This window comes from Onychostoma macrolepis, chromosome 06, assembly GCF_012432095.1.
Source record: "Onychostoma macrolepis isolate SWU-2019 chromosome 06, ASM1243209v1, whole genome shotgun sequence".
In the NCBI taxonomy this organism is placed as follows: Eukaryota; Metazoa; Chordata; class Actinopteri; order Cypriniformes; family Cyprinidae; genus Onychostoma; species Onychostoma macrolepis.
The window spans coordinates 959809-973022 of NC_081160.1; the positions used below are offsets into that span (position 1 = coordinate 959809).

General features: G+C 37.2%; 2 protein-coding genes across 2 annotated transcripts; one reads left to right on the forward strand and one right to left on the reverse strand.

Annotated features, from left to right (window-relative positions):
• The first annotated feature begins 536 nt into the window (after positions 1–536).
• On the forward strand, positions 537–1556 carry uts2r4 (urotensin-2 receptor 4). The gene has a single exon (XM_058779470.1). It carries the CDS (start codon positions 537–539, stop codon positions 1554–1556), a length of 1020 nt encoding a protein of 339 aa, XP_058635453.1.
• A 2955-nt stretch (positions 1557–4511) lies between these two features.
• Positions 4512–8481, reverse strand: lgals2b (lectin, galactoside-binding, soluble, 2b). The gene is made up of 4 exons (XM_058779471.1): positions 8462–8481; positions 7042–7121; positions 6374–6530; positions 4512–4750 (listed from the first exon to the last, which is right to left on the reverse strand). Exons 1-4 carry the CDS (start codon positions 8462–8464, stop codon positions 4604–4606), a joined length of 387 nt encoding a protein of 128 aa, XP_058635454.1. The 5' UTR covers positions 8465–8481; the 3' UTR covers positions 4512–4603.
• Positions 8482–13214: the final 4733 nt, after the last annotated feature.

The window sequence follows — 13214 nt, forward strand, 5'->3', positions numbered from 1 at the left end:
TAGGAAACATTCAAATTGATATATTTCTCCCGGATCTTCTTACGATGAGTAACTCGCCCGCAACAGCAGTGATGCCGCAAAAGAATGAGTGATCAATTCTTAAAAGAACCATTTTTGTCTTCATGTGAAGAAGATTTAATAACCTTTATCTGCTATAAAGAACCTTTGGTGCAATGGAGAAGTTCCATGGATGTTAAAGGTTCTTCTTGGAACCATTGATTCCAATAAAAAACAAGTTTCAGTTTTATTAGGAACCATTTGAGTTGATATATTTCTCCCGGACCTTCTCACGATGAGTAACTGCCCAACAGCAGCGATGCCACAAAAGAGTGATTTTGGGAAGATTTCAGTGATCAATTCTTAAAAGAACCACTTTTGTCTTCACTGTGGAGAACATTTAATAACCTTTTTCCACTATAAAGGACCTCTAAAGATTCCATGGATGTTAGAGGTTCTTCTTGAAACCATTGATACCAATACAGATCTGGTTTATAGGAAACATCTGAATTGATATATTTCTCCCAGATCTTCTTACGATGAGTAACTCGCCCAATGCCAGCACCGCAGCCGGAAGCGCTGGAGTAGTTTGGGTCACTCCGCTCCTGGGCACCACCCTCGTCACCATGTGTGTTTTAGGTGTGATGGGAAACCTGTACACCCTCGCCATCATGCGATCGGCTACGTTACGGCGCGCTGGCTCTATGTATGTCTTCATCCTCAACCTGGCGGCGGCGGATCTGCTCTATCTGGGCACCATCCCGTTCGTGGTCTGCACCTACTTCGCCCACGACTGGTTCTTTGGGGAAATGGGCTGCAGGTTGCTGTTGAGTCTGGATCTGCTCACCATGCATGCCAGCGTGTTTGTGCTGGTGGCCATGAGTCTGGAGCGCTACCGTGCCGTGGCCGCTCCTTTCCGAGCCCGTCGCTCGACCGCGCGTAATCACTGGCTGATGGCGTTGGGAATCTGGGTGGCAGCGTTCGTGTTGACGCTCCCTATGATGGTGATGATCCGTCTCCGAGAGGGACGTCCCAGTACGGTGGGCCTTGTCAAACGCATCTGCTTCCCAACGTGGACGCCCGAGGCTTTCAAGGCGTATCTGACCGCGCTCTTCTTCACCAGCATGCTCCTCCCTGGCCTTCTGATGGTGGGGCTTTACGCGGGTCTCGCCCGGCATTACTGGGCCGCCCAGGCTAACCTGACTCACGGATCCTCGTCGTCCGCTCGCAGGCGCCGACTGAAGCACAAGGTGGTAGGAATGATCTTCTGCATCGTGGTGGCGTACTGGGCGTGTTTCCTGCCGTTCTGGGGTTGGCAGATGGCGAAGCTCTTCTCGTCCGAGTCGCTCCGCTCGCTGTCGGCCGCCGCTCACACCTACGTCAACTTCTTCGTCACCTGCCTGACGTACGGAAACAGCTGCATCAATCCGCTGCTCTATACGCTGCTGACGCGCAACTACCGTGACTACCTGGCTCAGAGAGGTCAGTCATCAGGGGCGAGTCGAGGGGACCAGGGGTCGGCCGCGGGGGTCATCCCCATCCAGGATCATATAGGATGAGTTCAGGAGAGAGTTACAAATTCTGGGTCCAGTTACGTAAACATAGCCACTATGCTAAGACTGTGTCTCTGGGACTCTCTGGTCACTTTTGACCAGAAAATGTAACATTTTGAATTTTTTAAATGTGGTGACACTTGGTGATTTTTGTCGCATTAGCTATGTGAACATGCAAAAAAAAAAAAAAATAATGGACATGATTTGGATATGTTAAAGGGTTGAAAAAAATAAATAAATAAAATAACACTTGATATCTTCACAGTAAAAAATGACTGACTGACATAGGAAACGAATGGGGGAAAAAATTGCTTCATCGGAATGGGATGAAACTTGGTTACTTTTGTCGCATTAGCTACTGTATGTGAACCAATACAAATTAATCAATACATAAATTTAAATATGGACATGATTCGGACATGTTAAAGGGTCAAAAAATAAAAAGTAAAGGTCATTGCACCCGGTGGTTTGAAATTTTCACACGTAAAAAAATAAATACGACCTCAAGTTGTGTCAGTCACGTTTACACACTGTCTCCGAATCTTTCGTCCATCATAAAAAATCGGATGAGGTTCGATTTTCTGCCTTTTTGCATCCGTAGCAAGTATTTTGATAGGAAAGGATGACTAATACGAAAAAAAGAGAAAAAAACACATACAAAAATTTCGGACTCTTAACACTTGGTACCTTTACTGTCAAAAATGCCCAACATAGGAAATAAATGGGAAATAAAAAAAAAATTAAAAGAATGGAATTAAATGCTCATAAAAATTGTATTAATATTGCATAGTATTTCTTTTTAGTCATTTAGCAGATGCTTATATCCAAAGCGATAGTATTATAAAATCCTCCCAAAATTCTAAGTAATAAAATATTACTGAAAAAAAATATATTACATTTGATTTTCCTGAAAAAAAAAAAAAAAAAAAGTTACATTTCAAAGCTTCAGTCAATTTTGACCATGAAGGTATCAGGTGTGACCCACAAATGAAGAGGTTCAGAGGGTTTTGTCCAGCTAGCAGTTAGTCCAGTGGTGATCAGTCTTACTTCTCAGATTCAAATAAGCCCAATCTATGTTTTTATGTAACTGATTTAAAGTTATGTCTTGTCTTAAAGTGAAAACTACATGACTAACTTGTAAAACTAGTCTAAGCAGTTCATGCAACCAGCCACTGTTTTGAGATTTCAACTGGTGTTGCTTCAGTTCTGTATTTTACACTTGACTTTACACATTACCAAAACGGTTTATCGTACAAATTCAACAAAACATGTGTCATTTCTGCACCACTACTGCAACATAATTGCAAATATAATGACTGTTTTCAAACAGGTTTCTCAAACAATCCCCCCTCACTTGTCATTGGTCAGCCAGAAAGATAGCCCCACCCTGGGCTCACATGATTGGTTGATTCAGAAGTTAACACGATAGGCCTCTCAAACAAACAGATCAATGTTGTGAAAATATCTCAGAGTCAGTGTTTGACTCTTCAGGAAGATTACCCTACAAATGGATTATAGTGACAGGATTATATTACTTTTTGTATATTAATACTGATATGTTAAAATTCACCATGTAATCAAGTAACAGATAAGTTTTTACAGAAGTACTGTAGCATTTGTTTGGACACAAACCTTTGACATCAACAGTAGAAGATATGGAAATTGTTTTCTCTTCCCTTTTAAAGGTTGATAAGGGTTATATTAGTTATCTATTCACATATTGTTCACTATTATTACAGTGAGTTCACTGGTTAATGGTTAGAATTTTATGATCTGCATTTATCATTGTTTTAACTGTTGTTTGTGACCCGAGGCCCAGTTTTGGACCAGACAAACGCTGCTCTATATAGTCTGAGTCTGTATTTGTAGCTCTAAGTTTTGAATATTACACTGATGGACAGTCTTTATGGTGCTTGTTTTTATTTCTTTGTACCTGTTGGCTTATAAAGTTCATTCATGCAGATGATTCATAAGTGAGTTTATTGTCTCTTCAGAGGTTTATTTAGTAAAAAGTTCAAGCTAAATAAAGTTAATTTACCTATTATGATTCAGACAACTGGCTGTTGAACTCTTATGGAGGCGTGTGTGTGTGTGTGTGTGTGTGTGTGTGTATATATTTATATATATATGTGTGTGTGTGTGTGTGTGGAATCTGTTTTCTATCCGTCACATTCCTCAGCTCCTGCTCTGGCCTTTTCGAGTCGCTCTGTAAATGATCATGAGGATACTGTAACTCAACTGAACTCATATGTATAGCACAGCGGGGGGAAAAATGCATTGCTAAATGATTCTCTGAATCGAGGAGTTCTCGAACAGATGTGAAATCACACTGGGCTCAGACTGATAGCGTTCAGCTTTCTCATCTGTTAAATCTATATTTCAGATAGTTTGCACAGGAATATTTTCATCAGTCCTTTAATTTGAGCTATATATGAAGTCATTTGTATTCACTGTACACTAAGCAGTGAAACTGTAATTAGTGATTTTATCACACTTTGCATACTACAAGAATGTAATTTGCTGATGATGGTGATAAAGCCTACTTTTGACTTTTTGCATGCATTTTTTTATTTTAATTTTTTTTTAAATTTTTTTATATTATTTAAAAAATGCTCTGTTATAGAGATATAATATTTTGGTATTGCAGACACCTCGGTTGCATAAGTCTCGCTCTCTCTTTTTTTATTTCTTTCTCTCATTGAATGTGTTATTTATTTTAGGCAGTTACTGTAAACAATTCATTATAAAAACAATTAATACCTTCTAAATTAACTATAAATTTGTAATTTCCTAAACTACAAGCTATTTAGAATTTAAACGTAGTTTTTCCAAGCACTGCACTTATTTTCTGATTGTATATTAATACTTATACATTTTTTAAGGCTACAGCTTCATCATCACTGAAAGAGAACCATCTTAGGAAGAACAGAAGAACAGCGAGTCGGTTCACATTCTGTCAGTGGATTTATTTGACACTCTTTGGTTTTCTTTGGTACATTCAGTGGAGTGAGTTCTGACACGTGAGGAACCACAGGAGAACGTCACCATCGTGCTCAGTTGACCTTAATGCTGGAGATCTTCACGTCTCCCGTCACGTGCACGTGTTTGAAGACATCGTCACCGAAGCGGTTCGGGAAGCTCATCATGGTGCCTTCTGGGAGCTTGATGTAGAAGGTGTCGTTGTTGAAGCTGATGGTCAGCTGTTGGAGGAGAGACGGTCAGATTTACACACTCCATCAGCTTCTGCTGCGCTTATAAATGTCTGAATGTCACTGTATCAGATCAAGAATGAAGTCAGTTCTTTTAACAGGTGTAGAGAATCACAGTAACTAGCAACTTCATCCACTAACTAACCACAAACAAACACAATACGGTCTTCAGTACTCTTGCTATTGATCTAGCATTTCAAATCTACAAACGTCTGTCTGCCTATAAGATATGGAAGCTTGTTTCTACTGCAGGAAAAAAAAAAGGTTAATTATGACTTTTTACATTTACATTTAGTCATTTAGCAGACGCTTTTATCCAATGTGACTTACAAATGAGGACAAGTCTAATACATAGAGTGCGAGTCTAAAAGGGACAAGTTTTTTTTTTAAGAATAGAATTAGAATGGAGAGTGCTAGTGTTAGAGAGTCAAATAAAGATGGAAGAGATGTGTTTTTAGCCGATTCTTGAAGAATTTTTATCTCACTTTTTTTTTTTTTAATACTCAAATTTGTAGTTTGTCACATTTTGGCATTTTTTTCTTGCAAAGCTGGGGGAAAAAGTTAGAATTCCAAGATATATTGTTGCAATTGAGAGAAAAAACATTTTGAGATAAAAATTCAAAATGACCTTTTTTATGTTTTGTTTTATAGCAAGATGTAAACTCAGAATTGCGAGAAAAAAGTCTGAATTTTTAATTTATATCTCACTTTTTATTTAATTTCTCAGAATTTTTAAAATGAGAGAATTACAAGATATAAACTCGTTTGTGAGATAAAAAGTTGCAACTTCCTCTTGTAGTTTTATTTCATGGTGGGGGGTGAAGAGAGTTGTTTGGAGTTGCAAGTGGAATTGTGAGAAAAAGGTCAGAATTCTAAATGTATACCTCACAATTCTCACAGTTTTTCCTCAGAATTTAGCCACGGGATACAAATCAAAAAAATTAAAAAGGTAATTGCAACTTTTCATCTTGCAATTCTGACTTTTTTCCTCAAAATTGTGAGATACTGAATTTGCAAGAACAAAAATCAGAATTGATGGATTTGTACATCTTTATTTATAGTAAATGTCATGACACGTGTGATCTAATGCAGTGACATTTATAAATGTGAATTTCGGGACAGAGTACATGAGAAGCTGTTGTAAGCGAGTGATTGCAGCATAATTCATCCTCAAACCTCTGAGCGGTGGCCGGTTTATTGCTTGAGTGATTAATATGTGCAAAGGGTGACGCTTTATGACTCATTGTGTCATGAGTTACTGTAATCTGTCAAAGGACTAAAGCTGGGCAACTAACCCAGATACAGGAATCACTGGAGAACTGGTCAAAGAACACAGATAAAGGCCGAACTGAGGTTTGACATGGAACGAAGCCTCATCTGAAGCAGCATAAATGACAACAGCAAAGTGTGTGGATGCCAGATTTAGACTTTTTAAATGTCAGGAATCCAGAAATATGAAATATGTAAAGTATCTTGTGGAGCACAAAAAGGTCCAATAAAGAGAACACTACTAGAATAGCAAATTCTTTTGATTTCTCATGAATGCATGATGGTGCTGCTGGATTTGTTTTGCAGTGTGGATGAGGTCAAAGGTCAGAGGTCACCGGCACTCACCTTGAACTCTTCGCCCTGTTGGAAAGGGAAGCAGGGTTCTTGATGTTCGGCTCCCCAGCCGCCCTGGTTGGAGTTGCACACGATGACATTGCTGCTAAAGCGAGGGTTAAAGTGAAGAGCGATTGCGTCGTCGTTGTGACCGATGTTGATGGAGAACCTGAGGACAGAGAGACGGACGATTTGAGACATGCATGGACAGTTTCTATGCATTAGTGGTTTCTTGCCACTGTTGCCACCTTTGGTTTGCTCAGTTGGGGTTTAAAAGACAATTCATATTTAGTAATCTTATTGATTAAACTGCACTGCACAAGACATTAACACTGTTAGTATCATTTTAATACTGTAAACTGCATACAATCTATATGCAATTAACTATATGCAATTATACAATTTATAATTATATACAATTTTTGAATGTGAATGAATGTGAGCTTATTTTATTTCAGCTAGTTCCGAAGGCAATATTTCTTATTTTCATTGAGTTTAACTTGATGTACTAAAATAACTAAAACTAAAAAATAATAATAAATTGTATATATGTGGCTGATTTGGGATGTTTTATGTACCACACAAACAGATTTAAAACAGACTGAACATATCAAGGTGTGAAAATACTGTACGGTTACTAAAATCCTTGTTTCTCAAGGTTGAAAAGTGGATGTACGCACGCTTCACAGCCTGGTTTAATCTTTCCAGAGACCTTCATCTCCATCCCGGCCTTAAAGCTCATGTCCTTTATGGTGAACACCTGAGAGAGATGGAGGAAAACGCCATGAACAATTCAAGACATCAGACCCAGGTGTGTTGGTCTTTCACATTTTTTTCAATATAATCGATATAACATGACATAGACACAGTTGTGAGAGGTTTGCATGTTTTCTTTATTCTTTATTGATGATGTATCTCTCAAATTACTGTTTAACCTGAGATTCTGTCGATAAGAGGAACAGTTGTTGGACAGAATGTGTTATCTGAGCGACCAAACCCAACGTTAATAATAAACCGCCGATAATAAAGTCATAAAGAGGTGAACAGGAAGACCCGGTGAGCAAACATTGATCTAACACGAGACGACATACAGACCCGAAAGATAGATACGGTGTGAGGTGAATGCTGGAGACTTTGAATAAAATCAAATATCATTTTGATTTGCATCATGTTTATAATACTTGTATTTCAAGATGTTATTTTATAGTTTAGATGGCTGTAATATATGTATATAATAATGCAGATGAGCACGTGTCACTGTGATGATGATCAGCCTCACATGTGTTTGATGTGTCTCTTTGAAAGAGAAGTTTGAGTGCTGCTAAATCTTATGAAATATCATCTCTTGAAAGCCACTGATGTCCACATCACAGCAGATGAGGTTTGTTAGAGTTTGTTTGTGCGTGTGTGTGTGTGTGTGTGTGTGGGGAAAAGCATATATTTAAAGCATATATTTAATGTTATGTGGCTTTTTTCCATGACTTTAAATCATGATATTTAAATGTGGTGATATTTCCAAGTTACAGGTTTATTTTTCAGGTTAATTAGTAATAATCAGTCAGTCTTACTCTTAAAAATAAAGGTGCTTAAAAGGTTCTTCACAGCGATGCATAGAATAACCATTTTTGATTCCACAAAGAACCATTCAGTCAAAGGTTATTTAAAGAACCATCTCTTTCTTACTTTTTTTTTATAATCTGAAGAACCTTCTTTGGCCACAAATAACCTTTTGTGCAACAGAAAGGTTCTTTAGATGTTAAAGGTTCTTTACGGAACCATTTTGACAAAAAGGTTCTTCTATGGCATCATGAAGCACCTTTATTCTTAAGAGTTTATTAAGTCTTACGCTATTTCTGAATAATATAATAATTCAACTGAATAATAATTTCTTAATTCATTTGACTCTTCATTTTGCAATCTCAGTATTGCTGCGGAAAGATTTTCCAGAGGAAACAGTGATTTGATCAGTTCATGCTCTTGATTCAACACAACGAACAGCTCAAAGTCACTGCGGATCACAAACACTCCGAGCAACTGTGACACTTACAGAATAGAATAGAATAGAATAGAGAGCCAGTGAAAGGAAGTGATGTCACTCACCATCTTGTTGAGTTGGTGGAGCCGCAGCAGCTGTGTCTCGTTCACCTGCCGCCCCTCATTATAAACCCAGGGGGTGGGTCCAGACACTCCAGCCAATAGGAGCAGGGCAGAGTATGGCAAGCCATTCAGGAAATAATTCATGTGTATTGTGTTAATATGGATTGGTTCTCTGGTTGAATGTATGGTTTAATGACAAACGCATTTGTTTATAATACATTGGTATAACCAGACATATATTGGTTTAGATACATCGGTGTGATCACATGTACATGGGTTTGCTTCTGTATACATTGGTTTGTTCAAGTAAACATTGGGCTCCTCAAATATGCAATGGTTTCTTTTGATTTTCCTCAAGTATACACTGGTTTCTTCAAGTATACATCGGTTTGTATATATATCGTTTTCTTCAAGTATATTATGGTTTAGATACATTGGTTGGCTCAGGTATACATTGGTTTGTTCAACTGTATATTGGCTTAGATCCATCGATTTACTTAAGCTTATATTGTTTTTTTCAATTATATATTGGCTTAGATACATCGGTTTCCTCAACTATGTATTGGTTATTACATATTATTACAACTGTGGTTGATTTTGTTTTTACTATTGTTTTACTGCAAATGCTGTGGTAAAACCATGGTTAATTTTTGAAAGAGTACAAATAATTGTGAATTGAATTGAATGCTTCTCATTTCACTTTTGATAAAAGCATTTGATAAATGTAAATTTATTTGTATATTTAATATGTTCATTGAAAATATTAATACATTTGCAACTGTTATTGAGAGTGGTGTGTATTGTTTTATTATAAACCGGCTGCTGCCGCTGGTGGTCCGTAACAGCTGTATCGTCCAACAATTGGCCAGAGAGCATTTCCGATCAGATGCCGATGTTGCGGCGACATATTCCTGATTAGCATACGCTCTCTGAGTGACATTGTGCCGATGGAATTTTGTATGTTGGGTCGACATCGGCCCAACGTATGTGTCTGTAACCAATGCGTGTTTGAACAAACCAATATATTTTAACAAACCAATATATACTCGAAGAAAACAATTATACAAACCAATACATAGTTGTGAAAACCGATGTATCTAAACCAATATATACTTGAAGAAACCAATATATATACAAACCAATATATTCTTGAAGAAACCAATATATACAGACCAATATATACTTGAATAAACCAATATATAGTAACCAATACATAGTTGAGGAAACCGATGTATCTAAACCAATATATAATTGAAATAATCAATATAAGCTTAAGTAAATCGATGGATCTAAGCCAATATACAGTTGAACAAACCAATGTATACCTGAGCCAACCAATGTATCTAAACTATAATATACTTGAAGAAAACGATATATATACAAACCGATGTATACTTGAAGAAACCAGTGTATACTTGAGGAAAATCAAAAGAAACCATTGCATATTTGAGGAGCCCAATGTTTACTTGAACAAACCGACGTATACAGAAGCAAACCCATGTGCATGTGATCAGACCGATGTATCTAAACCAATATATGTCTGGTTATACCAATGTATTATAAACAAATGCGTTTGTCATTAAACCATACATTCAACCAGAGAACCAATCCATATTCACACAATACACATGAATTATTTCCTGAATGGCTTGCCATAGTATAGCGGTGAGGCCGAGCCAAACACACTCACTGATTCAATCAGTATGACTGTTATCTTTGACATTCCATCGTGAATAGGCTGATTGATTTAACATAACGTGATCACACACAGCACTGTTCAACAGTCCACACATCTTTAAAGAGCTTATTTTCATATAAACAGATGTTTTTGGGAATCAGCACAATAAAATGCAAGTTTTGATTCAGCTAATGGAGATTTTCATCCAGAAACATGAATCTGTTCATTGATGGGTAGTTGACGTGTCATACTCCATCTCTAATTATATCTGAGATCATAGTAAATATTCATTTCATGTACATTTCCAATTTCATTTGTCACATTGCAGAGCCATTTAAACTGAACCAGTGAACACAAAAATTATTAGATGATGAAAATCTGATGTACTTTCCCTGATTGTTGTTGTTTTTTTTTTTTTTGCAGTCACATTTTCTGTTGTCAGTAGTTTTGATGAGTTTCTGTGAGCTGGTTGTTTGATTGTAGAGGATGTTCAGTGAATGTGTTTTCTCACGGTCAGTCTAGAGAGGATCACGCTAATGTGGATCATTTGAATGTACTGTGCCTTTAACACATGACCACTAGATTTGTGTCATTTTGGATTATTTGGTGGATTTCATTTCTGATGGATTATTACAGAATAATGTGTGTTGAATTAAAATGAAGAAAATGAGCGAGACACATTTTAGACAAAAATATAATGCAATATAACAATGCAAAAAAAAAAAAAAAAAACTAAGCAAATTGACAAGATATTTAGTCTTATTTTCTGAAAAATGCATCAACTGAATTAAATGTATGCTTTAAGGCAAGGCAAGGCAAGGCAAGGCAAGTTTATTTATATAGCACATTTCATACACAATGGTAATTCAAAGTGCTTTACATAAAAGGAAGTGAAATAGTCATTATTAAAAATAATAAAAATCACAACAATAAAAACAAAGTGATTTAAAAATTGATTTTAAAAGAATTTAAAACATTTAAGAATAGAAAGTGATTATACATAGTGCAATCAGTTGGGACGTAGCACAGTGCTCATTCAACAAATGCACAGCTAAACAGATGAGTTTTGAGTCTGGATTTAAAAGTGGCTAATGTTTTAGCACATCTGATCTCTTCTGGAAGCTGGTTCCAACTGCGGGCAGCATAATAGCTAAAAGCAGACTCCCCTTGTTTTGTGTGAACCCTTGGTATTTCTAACTGACTCGATCCTAATGATCTGAGTGGTCTGTTAGGTTTATATTCAGTGAGCATATCTCCAATGTATTTAGGTCCTAGGCCATTTAGAGATTTATAAACGAGTAGAAGTACTTTAAAATCAATCCTAAATGTAACTGGAAGCCAGTGTAAGGACCTGAGGACTGGTGTAATATGCTCAAATTTTCTGGTTCTAGTCAGAATCCTGGCAGCAGCGTTCTGGATGAGCTGCAGCTGTCTAATGGTCTTCTTTGGAAGGAGACCATTACAATAATCCACCCTGCTGGTGATAAAGGCATGAACCAGTTTCTCCAAGTCTTGACTGGAAACAAAACATCTAATTCTTGCAATGTTTTTGAGATGATAGTATGCTGATTTAGTTACTGCTTTGACATGACTACTAAAACTAAGGTCTGTCTCCAGAAACACCCCAAGATTTTTGACTTGGTTTTTAATTGATTGACCCCTAGAGTCAAGGTATGCATTCACCTTGATAACTTCATCTTTGTTTCCAAATGCAATGACTTCAGTTTTCTCCTTATTTAACTGAAGAAAGTTCTGGCACATCCAACAGTTTATTTCATCAATGCATTGGCAGAGGGAGTCAATGGGGCTATAGTCATTTGGAGATAAGGCTAGGTAAATCTGCGTATCATCAGCATAGCTGTGATAGGCCATTTGGTTCCTTCTCATTATTTGACTTAGTGGGAGCATAAACAGGCTAAACAAGAGCGGTGCAAGAATTGAGCCTTGTGGGACTCCGCATGTCATGGACGTCCACTTAGACTTATGCTCTCCTATACTCACATAATAACCTCTCCCTTAAGCAAGAAAGCAAGACCTAATATTTTAAGTGAGTTTGCTTGTGTCTTGATTTAAGAATGTTTAAATATTTGTACTGGAAAACAAGACAAAAATACGGAGCCCCTAAAGAGAAATTGGCAAAAAAAAAAGACTTTCGCGTGCGCACGAGAAACTTTTTTGAGCTCAGGCATTACAGTTTCCAGTTGCATCACTTCTGCCATCTTACAAAGAAGAAAACAAGAGCATGCATGTGCATGAATTTTTTTTTTTTTTTTTTTGCAATGCATTCAAAGGGCAACAGAAAATGAAACTTAATTTCCAGAAACATTTACATGTGTAACTTTTGCTTATACTTTTATTATATTTCAGCTTCCACAGAGAATTAATGGGTAGCACTTCTTATAGTAATTCCATCCCATGTAGTTCCCTTGTATTATCCAGCACTCTCTTAAGTGCATGTACTGTAAGATAAAGTGTAACCAGTTAATGGCTCTCAGCTGTTTTTTCTAACCATGAACAATTTAAAAAGTACAAAGTGAAGTATGAACTAAACTGTATTGTCAATATTCACAGTAACAACCTGCTTCAGTCATACATCTCTATTTGCATATATTCTTATTCATTACTGTTATCTGCATTCATCTTGTATATAAAATATATCTAATTTGAATTGCAGGCAGCAGAACCATAAAATAACTGAATATCTTTAATTCAGCTGTTCGTAGCAGACATCAGTGTGACTGTACTATAGGCCCAAAACAAAAGACATTCATTCATTCATGGTTACAGCTAGGATTTCTGATCAGGCATCAGACAGAACGACAAAAAGTAGTCTGAAGTCCAGCGAGGGTCACGTTACACGTGATTTGATTCACTCTGAAAGCAGAAGTGAGTCCATGTGTTGAGGAAGAACTCAATGCTTTCATCATGAACTGAAGCACCAGGAAGTGTGTGTGTGTGTGTGTGTGTGTGTGTGTTATGAAGCCTCCTGACAGACAGGGGGGCGAGTGGAAATCAGGAAATGATGCAGACCTCTAGAAATCATTAGCTCAGGTCTGATGTGTTTGCTCAGGGGTCAAA